At 37.5% G+C, this 24,586-nt stretch overlaps 1 protein-coding gene across 1 annotated transcript in view; it reads right to left on the reverse strand.

Annotated features, from left to right (window-relative positions):
* The window catches only part of cemip (cell migration inducing hyaluronidase 1), a 117,641-nt gene that overhangs the window by 54,338 nt on the left and 38,717 nt on the right, over window positions 1-24,586 (reverse strand). The window contains exons 2-6 of the mRNA XM_084108290.1: window positions 10,025-10,122; window positions 4,865-5,002; window positions 3,068-3,206; window positions 1,986-2,222; window positions 1,415-1,594 (exon numbers count right to left, since the gene is read on the reverse strand). Of these exons, the coding sequence (XP_083964416.1) occupies window positions 1,415-1,594; window positions 1,986-2,222; window positions 3,068-3,206; window positions 4,865-5,002; window positions 10,025-10,079 (749 nt within the window). The 5' untranslated portion in view covers window positions 10,080-10,122. The remainder of the gene's footprint in view (window positions 1-1,414; window positions 1,595-1,985; window positions 2,223-3,067; window positions 3,207-4,864; window positions 5,003-10,024; window positions 10,123-24,586) is intronic.

Raw genomic sequence — 24,586 nt, forward strand, 5'->3', positions numbered from 1 at the left:
TGCAATTTATATTCCATAAACTGAAAAGGCTGCCCAAACCCTGTTCTTGGAGATGGACCATCCTTCAGAATTCAGTTCCAACTCTAATCAAACACACCTGAACCAGCCAATCACGCACCACATCCCAAATTCATTATTATCCATCCTAAACAGTATGTGATTAGAAATAGTTAGCTGCCTGTATTATATACTTTACTCTGGTATAGATTTGCATGGTGTGTCATCGATGCATGCTTTTTAGGATAAAAAACACACAACCCTTTGTGCAGAAAAAAATAATCTGCATTATTTCAAATTGACTTGGCTTGTTGCTCTCTTTTTTTTTTGCTTTCCTTTTTTATTAAAGAGGAACTATTATGCCTTTTTATATTTCATAATGTTGCTGTTTGAGCATGAAAAAAGGTCTGCAAAGTTACAAAGTCACTCCAACGGGAGTTATTCTCTATCTCAGTAAGCACTGTTTCTGAACTCCCTGAAACGCCTCCAGTCTTCTTCTGGGAACGTTCATGTCAAATATTCCTCAAGTAAATAATTCTATACTCAAAATAAATGGGCGTGGCCTGGTTGAGTTACGTTAGTAGTGTGTTGAAACTCATGGTTATGGTAAGGGGTGTGACATTTTTTAAACACGCTGGAAGCGGTTGACCAATCACAACACACTCATCCTGCTGACCAATCAGAGCACATTGCGCTTTTTGGAAAGAGGGGCTTCATAGAGACCAGGGCTGTGTTTCCCAAAAGCATCATCAGCCTAAGTAGATCATAGAGCCATTGCCACCACTTGTCTCTATGATCAACTTAGCTCACAGTACTTTTGAGAAACGCAGCCCAGAACTAAACAGAGCGTTACTGACAGACTGGGAAGAGAGGTGCTGCGACAATGTAAAAATTAATGAAAATAATGTATTTTTTGAACATTCAAACATGAAGATTCTAGTAGACCCTAAAAACAAAATCAAGACTTTGTAAAACGGCATAATATGGCCTCTTTAAACCCTTTTATATTCCAGACTATAAAACACTTTGAGTTGCATTTTATGTGTAAAAGGTGCTATAACAGTAGAAAATATTTTTTGATTATTATTATTATATCCATACCCTTAAGGCATGTTTTATGCATTTTCATCAAACGCTCCATAAAGCCTTTCTCTAGTCTCCTATTAGAGTTGGAACTAAACTGTGTGCAGAAAGATAGAACTGCAGGATTTGCCACTGATTTAGATGCTATTTCAAGAAACATATTTCACTGGTCTCAGATGTAAAGAGGAAGATGTGAATGCATTCAGGCTGATTGACACATGCATACTCAACTAAATCAGACTACCCTAAATTCAGTGTCCAACTAATGCTGAAGAGAACTCTAGACTTGTCATGGATAAGCAGGTATTGGTAAGTTGGAAACGAGTCATATTACCGGAAGCCAAGTCGATGGAAGTGCCGACTACCCAGCTTAGTGAGAGCCTTTTTAGCCAGATCCTCCAGGTTGTTGGATCCTTCATCATTAACCACCATGGCCAAGATCTGCCCAGTTTCCACCTCGTCTACATACTGGGCCAGCCGCCTGCTCTCGTCCTTGCTCCTATATGTGTCAAACCTACAAACACACACACACACATATATATACACAAACGTAAAAGTGGGTCACAGACATTAATCATAGACCAGTCAAGGAACGTTACAGAAGCCAGTAAGCATACTGAGCATGAATGATTGTTTTGAAGTCTGTGATTCAATAACAGATGCTCGTTTCTGCAATGAAAAATAGTTGCTGATCAATTGCCTGCAATGACGCCAACTTGGATGCGCTGTTTGTTTTGACAGTCGATTTATAATTACTGTTTTAATTCCAACTGCACATTAAAACCATCAGTTAGTTGGTTTTACATGATGTACTGAAGTAACAACCTCTAATCCATCAAGAAGCAAAACGCATTTATTAAAAATAAACTTTAAGAGCAGAAAATGTGGAATCATGTCTCACTGACCTATCAGAGTGAAGCACCTCTCCAGTCTTGGGGTTAATGACGTGAATGATGATTCCTCTGTTTCCCCAGCTCCTCTCGAAACGGTAACTGTTCTCATTACCCTGCCCAGGATGGAGTGTTTTGTTCAGGAACGTCCATGACAGCTTCTTTCCTGAGTGAATTTCTAAGGTTCCTCCAGTTCCAACACCAATGTATTTGCGGCCAAAATAACTGTGTTCAACCTCGCTGTCATCAGACCTTTTTGAAAACAAGAAGAAGAAGAAGAAGAAGAAGAAAAATTACAACTAATCAGATTGTCCCATGTAGGTTTGTGCATGATTCAGAATTGAATTGAGAATGCCTTTTAAATTCCAATTCAGTTCCAGTTGCGATTCGGATTTGTAATTTTAGAAAGTAAAATTAAAGCGCACTGAAATTTAAAGAAATTGATAGAACTGTAATTTTAACTAGAAAAGTAAAGTTTATCTGAAAGTTTACAAAGCCTTTAAATTTGAAGATTTTATAGGCTGGGCTATCTTAAATGCTTAGATATATTATCAAAGTTCTGTAGTTTTTATTGTGGAGGGCAAAACATATAATGCAATGCAATACAATGATGATTGAGAGATGTACAAACAAATGTTCCTCAAAAGCATTATATGTATTATATTTGTTTGATTTTTTTTTTTAAATTAAAAAGTAAACCTAAATTATTTCAGTCCAGTAAGTGTTCATCTTGAAATATTACTGTATAAAAAACAGTAAAGATTTTACAGCAAATAAATATGTGTACCAACAACCTAAATCATGGCATTTTTACATGCTAAAAAAGTAGAAACTATCAATCAGACGACAGAAGGCATGTAGTAGATTGTGTGCAACAGGTTTTTCAACAAAGTTTTGATCACATTGATAATTTAGAGGCCTTAGAAATGTCTGTATTAATTATGATACAATATGTTTATGGGGTTAAAATTAAAGGCTCAAAACAGATCTAACACATTTCTATCCGTTAAAATGCTCCTCCAACACTTTCTTTACTCTATAAATGCCCTTATGAAGGCTGCAGGAGTCTGATGATTTTTCAAAGATTATATTCATACCTGCCAAAGAGAGAGATGGTGAGGTTGCCTTTGTAAGGGCATTCTGGACTGCCGATGTGAAGTTCGCCCTTGTTCCCTATGAGGATGTGCCTAGCCCGCAGAAAAATGGGTCGATTGGAATCGGCTATCACAAGCTTCCCTAAAAAGAGCAAAATAATCAAGCCAATCCTGATCTCTCAACACTGATTTTCAACCAATGAGCATGCAGGATATTTTCCAACTCCAATTCTATTTCTAAAAGTAAACAAACACTGCAAAAAATGTCTTACTCTGTATGTTTGACTTGATTTCTAGTACAAAGCTGACAGGGAACATTCTCAGAATTTAAGCTAATGCTCTGGCAAGGTTCTCTCAAAGTTATGGACAAACATTATGCCAGTAACATTCAAAGTTATCTAGTTCTTGAATAAATGTTCTTAAAATGTTAGCACAAAAATATTATTTACAAATCAATCATGGAATGTTTTTACCTGAAACCTGTTTCCTAACGTTAATGTAACTTCATATTTCAAAACGTTTAGGGAACATTCAAAAGTAACATTCCCATAATCTTTCCAATATAAAAAAAAAATAATGTTCGAATGACCAAGAAAAAAGTTTTTAAAACGTTTACAAAACTAGACGAGAATATTCAGGAAAAAAAAAAATATATAACTGGGAACATATTAAAATATTCTTAGAACAATTTTGTAAGCTGGAAATATATAAATATTAAATTGATATACATTTACTTTACTGTAAAAATTATATGATTAATAAATTATGGCAACTAAATTATATTTTTACATTGCTTTAACTCATTCAAATAAGTTAAGCAATTTTCAACTTTTTTATGTTCAACTCATTTTTAAAGTTAGTTTGACTTGACGACTTAAACATCCAAGTTGATTGTACTTCAAAATTTAAGACACAAATTTTGCTTTTACAGTGTTGAGACAAAATAACTGAAGATATTAAGTAATGTAATGTATAAAAATTAAGTGAGTTTAACCTTAAAATTAAAAATACAAACATTGTATAAAAAGTACAACATTGGTAGGGTTTAGGGGTGTGGATAGGGTTAGGACAAAAAATTTGGACAGAAATGATGTTCCAGAATCAACAAAATATGCTGATCCAGAATATGTCTTACTTGGCAAAATGACCAGAAAAAAAACATGTTGTATTAAACTTGTTGAATGAAACTTCTTTGAATTAAAGGTAGGGTAGGCAAGTTAGCTTTGAATGCATCAGATTCCACCCTCCCTTCAGGGCGTCTCCAAAGCCAAGCCTTCTAACACAGTAGAGTCTGCAAAGCATCACGAGACGAGAGAAGCCGTTAAACTACCTCATGTCTCAAAGCACTTAACATTACAATAATAATGAACATGAACAACTTAAAGAGCACTGACCTGTACCAAGTTTATTTGTCTGACCCCATTGACAGATGTTTGTTCTTGTTTCAAGCAAAAATTCACTTAATTTGGATAATTGTTTTAGGCTTTCAATCTCGTCATTTTGCCTCTCAAGTAAATGTATCTTGATTTAAGAATGTTTAGGTATTTTACTGAAAAACGAGATAAAAAACTGAGTAAGAAATCCATTTTTGCAGTGAATGTTTGCTGGCAGGGAATGTGATGGAATTTCCCCATCAAACTCCAGAATATTCCACGCTCAGGGCGATACGTCTGAAATGTGTTTTGATTTAAGCCTGTCACAGCTCATGTCAAGTTTTGCCTTCATCGTGAAGGATGTAAATCTTTGTGGCACTTTAATGCTGCGGAGAAGATTGAAAGAGGTTTTATTAGGAAGCTTTACCTCCGTTGAGGATCTCGATGGAATGGACGGTCGCAGAGGAGGTGAGGACGACTTTGCGACCGTAGCCTATGGTGACTCTGTGGGCATCATTGTGACCGGGGGTCCAGGGTTGTAGACCAGGCAGCTTATCTGGACAAACTGGGAAAAATATAGACATTGTAATTAATAGTAAATAAGTCACACAGAAGAACTCACAATATGGCTACACTTTATAACCATAGTCCATTTTAGACATTCTACTAAACATAAGTAACTGTGAAACTACATATCAATGAACTCTCATTTGAGACTGTTAGGTTAGGGTTCAGGTTAGTAGAATAAGTTGACATGCACTTGCAAAGTTAGTAAGTAGAATGTCTCTTGGGAAGAATCAAAATATCAAGATATTAAGCAGACAGTCTACTGATACTCTAATGACATATAGTTGCAAAGTTACAAAGTAAAGTGTTACCCAATTTTTCTTTTCGTTCAGTCACTACGAGTTACGTCAGTGAATGACGAAATCGGGATTTTGCTTAAAAGCCTATCCCCTTCGAGTTCTTACAAAACGAGCAAAATGGCAAAACAATGCCAAGGGTCAGCAGAATTTGCATAGCGCAACTCCGCCCCACTGCTTGGGTATAAAAGGAGCAGCGCAGCAATCTCGCATTATGTTTTTGCTTCGGAGCCGATTGTTTCTTCAGTTCTCTCCACTGCAAGCTGTCTATGAGTTCTAAATACGAGACGAGCGACTCTTCAGCAGTGTTGGTGTGACGGCATGTTCCAGCGAGATCTCATTCCTGCTGCTGGTCTGTGCAGTGATCTGCCAACAGTGTGCGTTTTCTCCCTGGGCGCTTCAGTACTGCTGAGTTTTATCCTCTCTAAAAAAGCTGCACGCGGTGCGTCTTTTTAAAGATGTTTCGCCGCTGGAGCGTTCTGTGGCGATACAACTGTGTCCCCACAGCGCCTCCACCTGGCATGGCGACGCTAAGGTCCCCTCCAAAGCCTGTAGGTTTTCGTCTACTCTGGTGGCGAAGACCTATAGAGCTGCGGGGCAGGTTGCCTCCTCACTGCATGCAATGGCCATCCTCAAGGTCTACCAGGCCAGGGTGCTCAGAGACATGCACGAGGGTAGGGCTGATCCAGGGCTTATGGAAGAGCTGCGTGCTGCCACAGACCTCGCTCTACGGGCGACAAAGGTGACCGCACGCTCCCTGGGTCAGGTGATGTCCACATTCGTGGTCCAGGAAGGACACCTCTGGCTTAGCCTGGTTGATATGCGGGAGGCTGAGCGAACCCCGTTCCTCAACTCCCCCTTATCCCAGGCTGGCCTCTTCGGCGGTGTGGTCGAGGACTTTGCCCATATGACTGTGCCCCCACGTTCCGCCTCCCACATCTGGGCCGGTCATTCTGCCTCGCTGCCCCATCGTGGGTACGTCTGTGGTTCACATGACCCCGCTGGTTCAGTTTTTGGGAGCCTGGCTAGAGCTTCCCAATCTGTCCCGCTGGCTCGCGAGAACCATCAGGCTCGGCTACGCGATTCAGTTTGCACGATCTCCTCCCCGCTTCCGGGGAGTCCGCTGTACCATGGTGGGTGGCAATTCCCTTGTCATGCATGCGGAGGTCGCCACCCTACTGGCGAAGGGTGCAATCGAGACCGTCCCTCCAGCCAAAATGAAGTCCGGCTTCTACAGCCCCTACTTCATTGTACCCAAGAAGAGCGGTGGGTTACGGCCAATCCTGGACCTGCGCATCTTGAACCGAACCCTTCACAGGCTACCATTCAAGATGTTGACAGCCAAACGCATTTTCGAATGTGTTCGGCCGTTGGATTAGTTTGCAGCGATCGACCTGAAGGACACGTACTTTCATGTCTCCATTCTTCCTCGACAAAGACCGTTTCTACGGTTTGCTTTCGAGAGGCAGGAATACCAGTACACGGTACTTCCATTCAGGCTAGCCCTGTCTCCTCGCGCCTTCACGAAAGTCGTGGAGGCAGCCCTAGTGCCACTTCGGCAACACGGGGTTCGCAAACTGAATTATCTTGACGACTGGCTGATTCTAGCTCATCTCGAGAGCAGGTTTGTGAACACAGGGACCTGGTGCTCCGGCACCTCGCCAATCTGGGCCTTCGGGTCAACTGGGAAAAGAGCAAACTCTCCCCCGTGCAGAGGATCTCTTTTCTCTGTATGGAAATCGACTCGGTCGGCATGTTCCCGACTCCCGAGATGGGCATGGCAACAGGGCACGCTCCGAGTACCAGTTACTCGGGCCTGCCGCCAGACCTTCACCGTCAGACCTTCTGACGTCAGATGTCTCCGTTCCATCCTCAGGGAACGAGGATTACATACGTAACAGAGACGTTACACTACTTTTGCTTTTGAAAAGCTTTTGAAAAAAAATCTCATGAGTTTTTTAATGTACTATGAAAACATACCATAACTTTCAGAACTCAAAAGGTTCAAAATGTAAAAAAAGTGCCACAAAAAATATATGATGTTGCAAGGAAACAAACTTTAAATGAAACAAACCTTTTAAGATGTCAAAATGTATGACCTATATATCTGAGATGTCTAGACTAAAAATTGACCATGATAACCCTTAAATTCATCTGGTATTACTCAGTTGATAAAAGGAAGTCAGCGGGTCAACCGCAGGCGGATGTTTCTGACTGCAGTTAGACTTTTAAGTGTCATCCCATATTAAAAGGGCCTCATTCTTCCCTTTAATGCTGTAAAAACCTCTGAAAAGCCACGCACTTGATTTGAATACACACGCACATCTTGAGAACCAGAGCAGCTGAGAACTTTCATCATGAGCATTTCCATATCTCTCCTTTGAAATGAGAGTAAAGGGCTTCAATGAGCTTTCTAATGCATTTCCTTCTGCATTACAAAAAGTCATGCAACAAAAATAATGACAGTAATAATCACCCAGAGGAAAGGTTTATTGCTCTTTCATTGCACAGGAGACTGAGGGGTGTCAGCTAGGTTAATTTAGGTTTCAACTTTGTTTTTCTCCACACATTCAGAAGAAATAAAAATAGACAAACATTGTTCGCATTTGCTGAGTATACAGTCCTATAATTTACTCACCCACAAGCCATCCTAGGTGTATATGACTTTCTTCTTTCAGCAAAACACAATTGGAGTTATATTAAAAAATATCCTTGCTCTTCCAAGCTTTATAATGGGATTGAATAGCAACTGAGATTTTGAAGCCCAAAAATCTATACAGCTCCAGGGGGTTAATAAAGGCCTTCTGAAGCGGAGCAATGCATTTCTTTTTTAAAGAAAAATATCCATATTTACAACTTTATAAACTAGAATGACTGGCTTCCGTACACGAGTCAAGCTCCGGTGGAAGAGTGACCTCTGACCCGACGCATTACGTATTGACAAATGCGGAAGCGCAGAGTTTAGAGCAAAACAAAACACCGGTCATGAATTAGAAGTCAAAAACGAGAATGTTTAAAGACAATTGTCGGAGGAGCTTGAGTTTGTTGCCCAGCCCTATTTGTTTGAACCGCAAAAGGCGTCTACTCTCACCTAAACTTATAATGTTGTTTTCAAAGGCAGTTAACTAAGTTTAAGAACCACACACCTCAAAAATATAAACATCATAATGTGGATACATATGTAAAAGCCCATTTTGCTAAATATGAAGTATTCTCTTTTATATAAAACACAAAAGATAGCTAGCTAAAGGGACAGGCAATGAAAGAACAACAAAGGAACTATTAGATAAAGCGTGCCTTTAATAAATTTTCCTATTCATCCTGGGCTCAGCTCTCAGAGAAGGAGAAAATCAAAGGAAACACAGCAGCCTGTCATTTCAAACAAGCGCTTTTATGTGACCACTAACTAGCTGTCCTGCAGTGATACATTAATCTCATTGCCAGCTTTTACCATATACAGAACAAATACCGCAAAACAAAATTGCGAAAAGCCATCACGCTTTGTGACGTCAACACAAAGCTCTTCAAATGCAGATTTTTCCCAGAGGAATCCACAGGCAGATGGGAACAGTGCTGGAAATACCACAGACCCAAAAGAATGATCCCACTCTAAATGCACATAAAAACATGTTTTCGCACAGATTTGGGCATTATGACCATCTACTGTAGAATATATTCATTTGACTTTCAATGTAGAAGGCCATGCTGCTTTTTCATAATTGCAAATCATGTTTGCAACTACAAGGTCTTAAAGCATGCAGCTTTGGTTTGTTAAATTACAGTAAAGCTACTTTGCTGTTGAAAGGAGCAGAAATACACTACATTTGCAGGCCTGTAAAGACATGGATTGTACTGCTGAGTCTTGGCTGAAAACTGAGTTAAGAGTTTGCTGGATTAGAATGAAACACAGTGCAAAAAGTCTCAAAGGGCTTCTGTGGGTTTGAAAAATTAAATCCAAGAGCCTTCTTCTGTAACAAGACTCTAAGTCATGGGGTCTCTCTCTGTCGGACGGATTAAGTTGAGACTGAAAGGACGGTGTATTTTGGATGGCTACATGCTGTAATCTCTGATACTGAACATCAGGCAATGTCACAATTCAAAGTGAAGTTAAGAGGACAGCAGAAAACAGAAGGATGATAGTTAGAAAGGGCAATTAAAAATAGTATGGGAGCGAAATTGCAAGCAATTCTTTATTCTTAAGAAATTATTTTGTATTACCTTTTTTATTTGATTGTTTTTTAATATTTTGTTCCATTTTATTCAAAGAACAAGTCATGTACTGTTGGGCAAAGTATGATGAACACTAATATTTTAAAGATAAAAAAGGAATTCCTTATTATATAATTTTTTTATTTTATTTATTTGTACTCATTATTTAATTTCATTTTATTTTATTAAAAGTTTACTATATGCTTTCAAAGTGCAATGAACTCTTGCATTTCAAATATAAAAAGGAATTCCTTATTACCCATTTTATTTGGCATTTTTAATTGAATTCAATCTTTTGTTTTATTTGATATTTTATGTTATTCAAAGAATACTTTATGCTTACAACATACTATGGATTCTTGTATTTTAAAGTTAAGAAAGTAATTCCTTCATATATTACCCCTTTTTATTTATTATTTCATTTTATTTTTATTATTATTTTATTCAAAAATTCATACTATCAAAGCACTTTGCAACAAAACTGATACATCAGAGCATGAAAGACAGAAACTCACCAGCCTGAGCAATGTGAAGAACAGCTACTACAATAAAAGCAACACAGATCTTCATTTTCAGTATTGTTGGTTTGGTCCAGAGTGTAAAGGCACCTCACCTACAACGCAAAACACAAAAATCAAATAATTACTAAAGATAAAGCATGTAATTTCTGTGCCATCAATCCCAACAAACGTAATTGCAAAAATGATTTAAGTCTCCACCATTGGTCAGCAAAACAGGTGTTCTGAAAGAGTTGAATTATTCACATTTTACAGGGTGAATCAACCTACAAATGTCTCACAATGCATTTTTAGCAGTGTTTTTTACACACATCATCATAAACATGCTTATTTATTCTGGGCACACATGGCACTATGACCAGTTGAAGGAAAAAAAATGTCATTGAGCGTGTGCGGCGTTGCCATAGAAACGGGCAAGCGATTTTGTCAGTTTGCCAGAATCTGAAAGTGGTGAACCCCAGTTTTGCATTCCTTTGAAACTTGTGAGATCTGAAGGTTACGTGGTTATCTTCAAAGAGATTACAAGAGCACCAGCAATATGACTTCAACCTCCATAAAGGATCAAAGGCTCAGAGGGGCCGAGGGCTCAGGTACTGACTCTCTAATAATAGTGTGCTTGTTTAAATGCAGTTATATAAAAAAAGTTACATAACCGATATAGACATACACGGGATCCTGTATCCTGGTTTCGGTATTGCAGACTCCAGCTATGCTTGACAGACCAATTATATGACAAGGAAAGAGACGACAATGCTTCCTTTGACTAATGTCATTTTCGAAGGTAAAATGTTTTCCTGCACATAAAAGCCGTTTCTAAGGCTGCAAAATCAGTCGAAATGAACTGTTATTACTGTTTTTATCTCTTCTGTATTTGATATTCAGAGCTGGAATTATCATGTCGTGATGTTTATTAGCACTGCCAATCCGCCCGAGGCGTGATGGCTTCGTTGTCCCAAAGTAACAGTTGCATCATGACCTGTCCAACGTGTCAAGTCTGCACTGTTATACATCGGATCTGTATAGCTTGAGAATCTATTGCTGTCTTTATTATATATTGAGGGATAATGGTCGACTACAACTGCCAACTTCTCGTCATATTAGCATCACAATCCTTTCCCATTGGGGTCTATGCAAAGGATTGTGGGAATATTCCAAAGATTGTTTACAGTTTACAGATGTGCGTTACAGTCGTGTAAGACTGAATAAACCAGCAAGACGACAATCAGTTTGACTTGATAACCAGCCAAACAGTATATTCCATTTACTGACCCAATGTCCTTTTTTCCTTGCATACACATGGACAACGACTTCAATTTCAGTCTGTTCCCCATACAAAGCTATCATATGACTTCAGAAGACTTGAAATATGGCATATGGGCTTTTTTAATTATGCTTTTATGGTGCTTTTCCGTCTATTTTTTTTTTTTTTGGCTTGACAGACCAATCTTCCCATTGTATGGAAAAGAACAGACATTTTGTTCCTTTTGTGTTGCACTGAAAAGGGGGAAAAAAATATGTGTTTTCAGCAACAAGAGGGTGAGTGGATGATGAAAGAAGTTTCATTTTTTTGGGTGCACTATTCCTTTAAGATTAGAGCGCGTCTGATAGCACAGCAGGAAATGTAATGTGTCTCACAGCAATGCCTGCGACGACGCTGGCAATAACAGGGTGAAAAATGAAAACACAAGCCTGTGGTGGATGGACTGGAAGTTTATTTGAATCTTCAGTATGATCCACATGGTAATTTATTCTACGATCAGATGTCGACTTGGTGCAACAGGTGCCGCATCGTCGGGCCAAACACACAGCCTTTCCCTTTAGATCCGAGATATGAGACACTTCGCATGAGACCTGCAAGAGAGAACAGAGGTCATTATGGATAAAACCCAAACACAACAATACAACTTTAATTCATTTTATATAAATTAATACTTTTATTTAGAAAGGATGCATTAAATTAATCAAAAGTAACAGTAAAGACATTTATAATGTTAAAAAAATGCTAATAAATCCTTTTCTTTTGAACTTTCTGTCCATCAAAGAATCCTGCAACAAATGTTTCAGGGCTTTCCACAAACAATTTAAGCAGCAAAATGTTTCTTGAGTATCAAATCAGCATATTGGAATGTTTCTGAAGGATCATGTGACACTGAAGACTGGAGTAATGATGCTGAAAATTCAGCTTTGCCACCAAAGGAAAAAAATAAATTGTAAAACATATTCAAATAGAAAACACTTAATTTAAATTGAAATAATATTTCACTGTGTATATATATATACACATATACACACACACACACACACACACACACACACACACACACACAGTAGAGAATGTGACTTTATATATTGCTTATACTGTTTAAAAACATCTGACTTTGCATTTTAGAGTTTGTAAATCCATGTCAAACTGCGCAATTTGCCATTTCAAAATCGCATTTAGATATGCAGCACACCGAGAGAAAATACTTTTTGCAGGTAAATAGATGTCATGGTGTACATCGACAAAAATAGCACCTCCTTCTCTTTCCCTGCAGTTAAAGTCAGCAGACCGCGGACTGCTCCTTTGCTTTCATCACACTGACTTTGTGCCTGGCGTGATGGAATTCTGTGAAAATCGACAGGAAAAAAAATCCCCTTATTAGGTTTTCTAATGCACGTAGATTCCCTCGAGCCAAATACCACTAGATCTACAAGGCTGATGCATACTGAGCCGTTCAAAGGTGACATGCATCTTTCATCACAGCTCACCATGCATGTTTTTTTGTTTTGTTTTTTTAATGTGCATTATTAACAATTTATTTAAGCACATTTTAATCTTCTGCCTACAGTATGTGTGTTATCAGTGGACTGGTTGTCTGAATGTTGCATGAAAACTCACATAGGCTATCTATCTTTAGTTTTAGCCAGCTGACCCATGATGTAATGCATACAGAATGACCAACTGAAGATAATATTGCACAAATAATTGGCGGTGTTGCTAAATCAAGCATCATTATTAGTGTTGCTTATACTTATAGTTAGTGATATAAACAAAACACTTATATAAATTTGGGATGCAAGTCATCCATCACCATTTGTGCTACATACATGAAGATACCCAACTCTGAATGATGCATTTTGTTGAGGAGAAGTGTACAGTTACTTTTCTAAGTCAAGACACTACAGGCAAAACCATAGCTTTCGCAGGTCAGTTTTGAGATTTTAGTCTATTTTGCTTCCGTAACTTGCCTCTTTAAGACTAGTGGAAAGAAAACTACTTGTGTCTGTAGATTTCAATAACAGAACATATCTTTCTAGGTTGTTTTTTCAAAATGAGCGTTTTTCTCATTCACTGAGCCAGAAATCTCCACTTCAGCAGCACTTACATACACTAAACTTTCCCATTTTATTCCTATCTATATCTATCTATATTCTGAAGGTTTTTACAGAGGGGTTTGTTCATATCATTCACTCGAGTTATACAACATTTTATTGCTAAACATTTTTTTCTGACTTTTTCTATCCAAAATCTCCTCCGCAAAAACTTTAATATGTCAACAAAATGAAAAAATATTCATATTTCTGTTCTGGAAATGTATGCAAATGAGTGCATATTTAATTAGAAAGTGCTTCATTTGCATATTTAAACATAACATTTCAGAACCGAATTGTCTTAATGTACTGTGATTAATCCACTTGGGAAAATATGGTGATATCTATTAGTTAAAATATCTATTAGTTATTTTTTCCTTATTCACCTGTAGCATTTAGAATTATTATTTGGATAAAAGCATCTGCCGGATGCATGAATAAAAATTTTAATTATTTATTTGGTGGACAGATAAAGCAAGCGAAAAACAACCAAAAGGAGGAACCCAAGCCCTATCCAGAGAGCAGATATCATTGTAGACTTGAAGATGTGCTCATCTAGCAACCACCCAAAAACCTTAGGAATGACCCACAACACTTCCCACAGTTTTGCACAATAAAGCTTTTCCAGACAGTGTAGAAATTGGGTTTCTTGAGTTTCAAACTGCTCTTCCACTCCTTCATGCCCTTTCAGACTTCATTTCAAATCTCCAACACTGAGAAAGTCTATTCCAAAACATTACATCACCATTGTAAAAGACAAGCTTCACTTAGATCCAGACCTTGCCTCTCGGGTTTACCTCCCAATGCTATCTGCGTTTGAGACAAATATCTCTTCCTGGGCTGCCTATCTTCTTACAGAGACTGTTGCCCTCCGTGGCCCTCGCAGATAACACACTTCCACCCCTGTCCTTCATGTTGACCCTGTGCTATCAGCGCAGAGCAAAAGAGCAGAAGCACAACTCACATGGAACAAAGTCTGCAGTCTCAGCTGCTCACGTGAGCGGGCAAGACGAGCAAAAGCCCTTTTCATGAGTCGTTTTCTAATCGCAGTAACAGCCATGATATACTGTAGCTGGAATGCTGTTGGAACTTCAGTGAAGAAAAATGGTTGGTATTAGGTCTATCAATCAATTAAAATTGAATTAATTGAATTAATCGAATCGAATGAAGATTAAATAATCAAATTAAAAGTAATTAGTTGCATATATCAATGTGACAAGACAATAATAAAATATTGCAGATGAATAGAAATGGCTTTAGCTATACCATTGAACAATGAAGTCTGAAGTCTACAGGCCATTTTGCAGTCAAGTTTGTCAAACTATTAAAGGTAGGGTAGGCAATTTCGGAGAGGCTAGCAATAGCAAGTTAGCTTTGAAAGCATGAGATCCCAACAGAGTGTCTCCAAAGCCATGCCTCCTCCAGAACACATGAACGCGCTATGCGCTATGAACGTTAACTGCCTCATATCTCAAAGCACATAACATTACATTAATAATGAACATAAACTTACAGAGCTCTTAAATGTACCACCTGACTGCTGCAGATTCATTTCACCATTGTTAGTGTTGACATAGAAATGAGTCTGAGGACATGAACAGCTCAGTGTAGAACGTCACGGGTTGCCATCTCGTAATTACATTTATGACATGGCATGAATGCAGCATAAGCTCATTGTTTTGTTTCAGGAGGAACTGTAAAAGGCAGCTGCTGTTTGTTTTTGGCTCCCGTTGACTGTCTGTCTACAACTCTACATAGCCTTACAGAACACGCTGATGACGTATGATGTCTGCGAGAGTAGGGAGCACGGAGGTATGGAAATACATATGTTGATAAGCATTGTATTCGGACCGATTGTATTCGGACCGAATGCAATGATTGGATGAATTTTTTTTTTGTCCTGAGACTTCCTCAGAAGATATATGTATGTTTTAATATTTAGACCACTTCTATTATTGATTGCTGTCAGGATGTGAAGAGAGTTTCAACCAGGATAGCAAAGTGTTTATAAAAAAAATGGCCTACCCTACCTTTAAGATAATACACATTAATTTATTACTGTTCTTACCAAGTAATAATAAAAATATATATATATTTTATTCAGTAAGGATGCATTAAATTGATCAAAATTGACGGAAGACATTTGTAATGTTGCAAAATATTTATATTTCAAATGAATGCAGTTTTTTTTTTTTTACTTATAAAGAATCCTGAAAAATGGTATCATGGTTTCCACAAAAATATTAAGCAACATCACTGTTTTCAACACTGATAATAATAAGAAATGTTTCTTGAGCAGCAAACCATCATATTAGATAAATAAATGCAACAGCTAGAGAGAATGGTCAGTAAATGATGACAATTCAAATTTTGGCTGAAGTAGCCTGAACTATTTTCACATTTTTCCATTTTTCTCAATTTATTGCATATCTAACAGATCACTCAGATCATTAGGATCACATCAGCTAAAAATACCAAGGGTTCACTCAAAGCATGGTGAGTCCGCTTTTACAGAAGCAACTATGCCAGCCGCAGTTGGAACCACCTTCCAGAAGAGATCAGATGTGCTCCTACAGTAGTCACATTCAAATCCAGACACAAAACACATCTGTTTAGCTGTGCATTTACTGAATGAGTACTGTGCCACTGTTCGTCCGACTGATTACACTGTATTTTATTTTGCATCCTCCTTTTTATTCTAAACTGAACTCAAATGGAACTGAAAATTGGGTAAGAGAGATGAAACCATGCTCGAAAGAACACCAAAGATACAGTACAATCCACATGGGAAAATCTCACAGTAAAACAAGCAGCTGTGCAAAATATGATACACCTCTCTGTGTTTTGCCAGATGAGAAGATTATTTATGTATAATCTTATACTCTTTAATTCTTTTTATACCTGTATCCACTGTATGTCCGACTGATTGCACTGTATTCCTCCTTTTGATTCTAAACTGAACTCAAATGGCACTGAGAATTGGGTAAGAGACAAACATAAATTACTTAATTAGGGAACTTGAGAGATGAAACCATGTTGATGACCTGGGTCTGTGGTGGAGTAGTGGGTTTGATGTGTAATTCAACTTGAGGTTCTGTGGGGTGCGGACTGGATCGACTCTTTCCCTAGAGCTTCCGAACAAATGGGTTTTTGGGATGCAGACTGATGGGGCAGTGACCCGGGGTTACCCCGCGAGTCAGTCCTAGAGCTCCTCCTGTCTGATTTTAGGGAAAAATCGGGTCCATCGGAGATGTCCAATAGATTTCTTAGGCGTGCCGAAAGAACACCACAGACACAGTGTAATCACCATGGGAAAATCATGTAAAACTGGGAGTAAAACTGGGAGTTGTGAAAAATATGATACACTTGTGTTTTGCCAGATGAGAAGTTTATCTATGTATCATCTTTTTACTCTTTTAATTCATTTTATAACTGTATTAATTTTCCTTGTTATTATTTTAATTCCTTTCTGTAAAGCACTTTGAATTTCCATAGTGTCTGAAATGTGATAAATAAACTTGCCTTAATCACTCTTATTTATAAAGAACGTAATCTTCACAAATACGTCTACCTTAGATAAAATATCAACTAGCTGTCACATCTACAGCTGCACGATATATACGGTCATGCCGCCCGGCACTAACGCGAGTCCTGATAAGGGAGCGCAAACAAGAGGATGGGAGGTTTTTCCTTTCCCTTTCATTACCCTGAAATATGTTTCAAACATACTGGCTGACTTTTACGGGAGCAAACAGGATTGACCCAGAGCAGCAGTTAAAGGAAACTTTACGAGTACGGCGGGCCTCCATGCTCCACTTGCACTCCAAAAAAACACTGTAGATGAACTTCAGCAGGATAGTCAGATAGGAAAACCCCTCATTTATTTAATAGCAACATTCGGTTTTATAATCCAAAGCTTTTTTGAGCGCATGTTGCTGTAATGATGTAAGAAACATGCACAGTGGAAACCTGAACCACAAGCTTTTAATATATAAATGCAATTACCATAGCCTATAAAAGTATTGGGACTATGGTGGAGCAGATTAAAAGCCATTTCCATCAGCCTACTGGGTCAAACCGAGGCTCTCAGGCACATAAAAATGAGTCTCTTCTGGAAGGTTCCAAGGCAGAGAAAGTTGCTGACGTGACACCTTCAAGGAATAATTCATACAAAAGTGACAATTCTCTCATGATTTACCTACCCTCATGTCGCTCCAGAGCTGTTTGATTTTCTCTGAGAGTTTAACAGAATAAAGTTAAAGTAGCTTTTTTTTACATACAATGACAGTGACTATAGGGGATGTAAAGCTCTAAAATGCAAAAGACATAATAAAAGATAAGTAGTCCATACAGAGACAGAGATGGACCAAGTTTTATCAACGAGACAGCATTTTAATTATAATTCACATTTGCATATATTCAATATGCTGCATGAAGAGGTGCTTTTTTGACATAAAAGATGTCACCCAGTTTGAATATGCCGAAGTAGTGTTGTTATACCAATACCAGTGAAATTTCACGATTCTTCTCAATTTCAACACCACAGCAAAAAAAGTCTCAAACAGCATTAGACTGCAGCGATGCATTAGTCATGGGTTTGATTCCCAGGCAATGCATGAATCTCCAATTTTTAAGTGATTATTTTTATGTTCCTGTAGCTTAAACAGCACCTGGCTAATTGATTCCTATTGCTAATGCATAAACTGGGAATCAGACATGTAAAAAAAAGTTTACTTTGAATGCAATGTTAGTCGCTTTGAATAAAAGCATTTGCCAAATGCATAAATGTTGCCATTTATTTATTTATTTATTTTGCAAACTAACTGTAAAATATTATTGCAAACTATTATTATGCATTATTATGTACTATTATTTAAACAATGATAAATAAAATAATAAATTAAAACAACCGCATCTAGCTTTCAAGTTTTTTTTTTTTTTAATTAGCTAAACCGTGCTTCAAAACAGACAAATAAACAGTCGGTAACAAAAATGAAGAACAAAGCAAAAAAAAAAAAAAAAAAAGAACAGAGAGCTTTTGATGTTTTTCAGAATGTAACTGTAGAAGCTGATTAAAGCTTTTAAATGTATCCACACAAGAGCAGTGAGCGATTATCTCTTTTTCTTGTTAGCAGTTTGATTATTTTTAATCTCATTACAGAGAGGATCAGGTCTATTAGGGAGCATTTACACCTGATGCACACATCAATTATGACATATCATCTGTTTACATTCAGACATAAATGGCTGTTCACCTTAATATCTTGCCAAGATCAGCATATATGCCCTTTTAACTTGGTTTGCAAGACCCATGCATAGGCCAGTGAAAAAAAAACACGTATTTTTCTCAGAGAAGGTGGGCTTACGCCGGCTCTAAGCGAGCTGTGCTAAAGGTGCGACGGCCTCTAGGGTGATGATCAGTGATGATTAATTCAATGAGAGCAGTGTGTGCGTGTGTGTGTGTGTGTGTGTGTGTGTGTGTGTGTGTACTAACGGGAAGAGAACGGAAGATGGTGAAGGTTATAGCCGCTCTCCGGAGGCCAGGGGGAATCTGAGCCTTCAGAAAGAGCTGGTGTTGAAACAGCTATTTTTACAGCCTGCTCTCTCCAGGACTCTTCAATCCAGCTGAGACTGGGACGCGTCGCTGTGCTGACGGTGACAAGTACAAGAGAGTCTTTACTGCCAACACAGCACTGCACCTCTGACCTGAGACATCTCCCAAACTCATGGAGGTCACTCATGAACTGGGCACCTCACTTTGGAAAAGCAGCGTGAGGTGGAGGTCATCCTCAAAGGCTTAATGAACCAGGTACTAATGAGGTTTGGGACAAGACGGTGGGGCTGATTAGACGGTGAAGCTGCTTAAAACTTGTAGACTACCTTGGACCAGCAACAAACCAGCTACTGTACCATCTAGCAATGCATTTCTTTTTGCCACTATTTTCACAGAAATTACACTGATATATTACCTGCTTTTTCAGTTACTGTAAGCTTTGGACGATGTTTACATATAATTTGGGTATCATTGTGTATCATTTCTGTTAACTAAATTTAACTTAAACTAAATTCAGTTGCATAAATCTACAAGGCGTCTTTATATAACCTGCGAAAAGTGTCATCCGCATGAGGAAATTGTGTAAATTTATGAACAACCAAATTATGAGACTAATCCCACTTAAATCATTTGAATTGATTGATAGTCCTACATTATACCTTTACATACAGGCCAGTGTCGTTATTGTTAACTAAAACTAAAATTATTAAATTTGAAATAAATCTTTTAAAAAAAATAAAAATAATAATAATAATAATAATAACATTGCATGTAAAAATTTAACAAAGAAAAAACTATATAATTAGACATTTTGCCTTGGCAAATAATTGAAATAAATGTTTAAAGTGAAGCACTAACATCACCAAATCTAAAGCTGAAATAAAAAAGTTAAAGCTAAATAGAAATAAAAAAAACTAATAAAAAGCGTATAATTCAATTACTAAAACTTAAACTTAAATTAATTCAAAGCATTAATAATTATAATATTATATAAACAACACTGAATAAATTTTGCCTAAACTTAAAGTTCTTACTTTTATACAAAAATAAATAAATAAATAAAATAAAACAAAACAAAACTGCACAGGGACTCGAACGAATTGGTGAATCTTGACTCTCTGAACAAACCAATAAGATACAGTGAATCAGACTTTACATGAGAGAAAATTGACTTTATATGCATTGAACTATTTCAGGCTTATGAATATCTCAAATCACCTCACATGCATTGAGCTGTAAAGTGCTACTGAATATCTGAACGAACAGTGAAGTCGTAAATCTCGCCAGGTTTTCTTTTATCTGTTTAAAATATAAATCAAATCTTTCTTCAACAAACATGCATCTATTTTTATTTTCATGGCAGTGGCTGGCAAATAAGACAAAAATTACCAGCCGCTGCCCTAATAAACATAATTTAGCTGCTAGTAGGTGTTAATTTTCCACCTTGATTATATGATAACACGATTTAATCATTGCCTTGGTGAAGCTGTAAAGCTGTGTGCACAATACTGTGGTACTCTAACTAAAAGTAATGCTACTAACCATGCATTTTTCAGTAGTTACTTCTCAACACCTTTGAGTCTGTATGGTGAAGAAGAAAAGAGCTTTTGCTTAACAGATTCCCACTTATACACCTGCAGGATCATTGATTTAACCAGCATGATGCAGCTGGTTTTGAAGCTAATTGAGCAATTGTGCATACTGTGTATAGGAGCCAATTTATGCTTCTGCCAGTGGGTGCCCACACTACATTTTTTCTCTGGGCAAAGGTGCGATTGAAGAATTAATTTCACAATTTGTTATTTGTGTCTTGCTTAGAGAAACACACGGACTGTAAATTCATTACCAACCAAGCACAAACACATTTTTTTTTATGTTTCAATAAAACACGGCTGCCTGTACAAAAAGATAAAGGAAATCGATGCGACCTGACTAGAGAAAAATGCTGTTGACGTCCCCTTTTGCCAAATAGGAAAACTTCAACACCCATAAAGCACTGTGCACGTCGCCATCCAAGGCCGCTCCCATCAGTCTGCTATGGATACTGCTATGGTTACAAGAGTCAAATAGCACCTTGCTTTTGTAGGAAACACTTCTTAGCAAACTTTTAGTCATAATGCTGTTGACTTATAATGTTCCAGGGCGCATGAATTCAAAAAGTAAATGTTAAGTGAGTGAGAGAGAGAGAGAGAGAGAGAGAGAGAGAGAGAGAGAGAGAGAGAGAGAGAGAAGAGAGAAGAGAGAGAGAGAGAGAGAGAGAGAGAGAGAGAGAGAGAGAGAGAGAGAGAGAGAGAGAGAGAGAGAGAGACGTTACTTTTGGTTTCCAGTGAAGGATCCGGCACGTTGTAGGCAGCGGCTAAAGGCTGCAAAGATTCATAAATATGGAGAGAACGCCGCAACGTAATTTCTGAAAAACCAACATTTCAAACTGGATGAGCATGAACACAGTGTTTTAGGCCAAACTGATTGGAAAACAGAAAAACTGCCATTCTGCGAGTTCCGCCAAAGCTCCGTCATGTACAGTTAAAGATGTTGCCGCAGTATTCCATTTTTACCATAATGCCGTTTAAAGAATAAAAAAAGTACGATACAATTTTCAGTGATAAACCTACTCTTACAATAACTGTTCCGTTAATAATCCTCCGTCGATCTGACGGTCCGTGGGCGGGGACACAATAATGCGGAAGTATCTGTTTCATGAAATCCCCGGAGCTGGTAAAAATCTGCCAGATGACGCGTTTTGCTGACTAATAAACGTAAATTTTGAACACGTAATTGAACATTGTTAATTTACATAAATTACAGACATTGTAACAACACAAAGTCACACATCGCGTTTTTCTGTGGGTGCTCGGCGCCTATGACACTGTACACAACAACCTGTATGCAAACGTTACGGATCCTGCATGGGGGAAATCTCTCAGACACTAATGTGAAAAGGCAGCAGAATGTTTCAGATTCTTTCTCTGACAGGCTCAGCTGGTACCGAATCTGAGGTTGTGATGGGAGATAAGAAGGTTCAGAAAGCCAGCACTGATACGGTCGACTGGTGAGAAGAAAGCCATCAGCGCTGCGGTAACCCTGTGGCAAAAGTGTTTTTAATTCCTCATGTCATCTCATCTGCTAACCCAATGCTCAGCAGGACAACTGGCAGGAAATTCATTACTTTCCTTTTCATACTTTCTCCAAACCCAACAGGTAGTGTACTGTGAATATCAGCCTTTTTTTCAGGATAAAAGAGACATTTTACTGTGAATTTGGCTTTTCATGCTCATTCTCAGTTTGCTCAAATGAATGACAGTAGAACACAATTAGTGGCTAATAACATATATATAGATGCTTATGAGCAACACCTTGCAAAACCTTTACTTTTTTGTTTTGCAATGCATTGACTCTGGAGTGACCATGTGGGCTTTAATTAGGACATGTTGTCAGTATATCTAGTACATCACCCCTAAAGAGTGTCAAAGCAGTCATGTGTTCATGAGAATCCAATGGGATCCAGGTGTTTAGGGCTGTGCAGGTGTGACACGGGGATGCAGCAGGCTTATTGCACTGAGATAGTTATCCCTCATTATGAAACATCTGCCACAAACATTAAATTGACTTATTTTAAGAGTACAAAATGTTGACAAAACATGCTTTTTGTAGCATCAGGAAACCGTTTTCATGATTGCACAAGCCCAAGGAAGGTTTTATACAAATGTAAATTTGCTGCCTGCCAAAAGGAAAGAAAAATCACGAAAAAATAAAATGTTCATCTGGGACTGAACAGAATAAGGCAGAAGCTGGTGGAAACATTTCTTCTCAAATCTCAAAGGTCAAGCATATTTGAAGGGTCACGGCTGTGAGGGGAAGGAAGGAAGGGAGGGAGGGAGGGAAGGAGAGAACGCCCAATGCAAAATCCACAACCCAAGGAACATTTGAAAGATCCATCATTAAAACACACACTTACACACATGCTCACGGATATGACCTGAGGAGAGACAAATTAGAAGATCTAGCTGCTGAAATCCCTGCATGAGCATTAGTAAATGTACATTCACACCCAAGTGTGGGAACTTTTGACTACTTGATAAGTCATGACAACATATGTTTTTACATTATTTTAACTAATCAATAATTCAAGCAATTTCAACTTTTATTTTTATAAATTATGCAAGAAGTCAGTCTAATACCATTTAAGTTGATTATACTTAATTTAAGGCAGCAACTGAACTTATTTTTTTAAGTTGAAATAGGTGGACATTTGTTACTGTGTAAAAATCAAATCAAATTAAACTTCTCCACAGAAGCATTAAATAAGCAGAATCAAACTAAAATAATTATTTCTCTTCCAAACACAGTCATGAATGCTATTCAGCTGTATTCGCGTAAGAGATGGTGTCTCTGATGTGCGAAATAAATGCTCAAACCTGTCAAATTCAACTGAAGGCATATTCTTTTATTCCTGCCACCGCTGACAATGAACCAAAAGCCTCTTTTTCTGTTTGTAGATAAGACAAAGTGTGAAGCTATCATTTTTATCAGCAGTGAGAGGGAACACAGTCTTTTTTTTCTCTTTTTTTAAATCTCCCTCAATGATGAAACCTTTCAACACCCTATATTCAATATAGAGACTGAGAAACTTCAGGGCCCCAAAGCTAAAGAGGTTTAATATTTAGGTTTGAGGGAATAAATGGTGCTAAATGAAAAGATGACGAAATCCAACGTCATAAATTACAAATTACACACACAAAAAACTCTGCCCCCATCCAAATACTTTAGAAAGTTTTGGCTTAAGAAAAATAGGACATTACTGTTGTGAGACAAGTGAAAATACGCAGTTTCAAAAATCTTTCAGTTGTTTTATAAAGCTCATATAATCCGCAATAACTGTCATCTGCATGACGCTGACAGAATTATGAGATATTACCACAAAATTATGAGATATTCCTAAATATTTTAAATTGATTGACAGACCTACATTATAAAATGTTTTAATTAAAAAAAAAATATTGTTTATAAAAATAATATAAATATTGTTTAGTAAAAATAGTTTTCGTTAATTTTAATAAAGCTGAAATAAAATATAAATGTTAGATGGAAAACTTAAACTTAGAAAAAAGCTGAAATGTAACTGAAATAAAATAAGTTGAAGGTGAAGTTGAAACTAAAATAAAAAGAAAGCTACACAGATATATATATATATATATATAAATGGCAAAAGAACATGATAAAATTACTAAAACTTAAATTAAAATTAAAATGATAAAAACATAAAAATTAAATAAAAGTTAATTCAAAATATAAATAAATACTATATAAACATAACAATAAAATAACACTGATGGCTTCCTAAGAAAGTATTACCAAAGATTCTAGAATTAACAGAAACTAAACTGTGTGAGAACTGAGTGGAGAACAGGCTCTAATTTATGGAGAATTAGATCAGCCTAAGAGGTAGTGATTAATCTGTTTTGACATGTCACCAATCTCTCAAACCAACGAAGGAAAATACTCAGCTAAAATGTTACGGGGTTGTGTTTTAAAAGAGCACTTGGGACTCATTTTAACGCCACTTGTTTCCAACCAATTTAAAGAACATAAAAGTGCAGTAACTATGTTTTTGTTTAATTAGGTGCTCTCAAAGGAGGAGTAGTTAAGTCAGG

This window comes from Abramis brama (genome assembly GCF_963993115.1).
Source record: "Abramis brama genome assembly, chromosome: 3".
NCBI lineage: Eukaryota > Metazoa > Chordata > Actinopteri > Cypriniformes > Leuciscidae > Abramis > Abramis brama.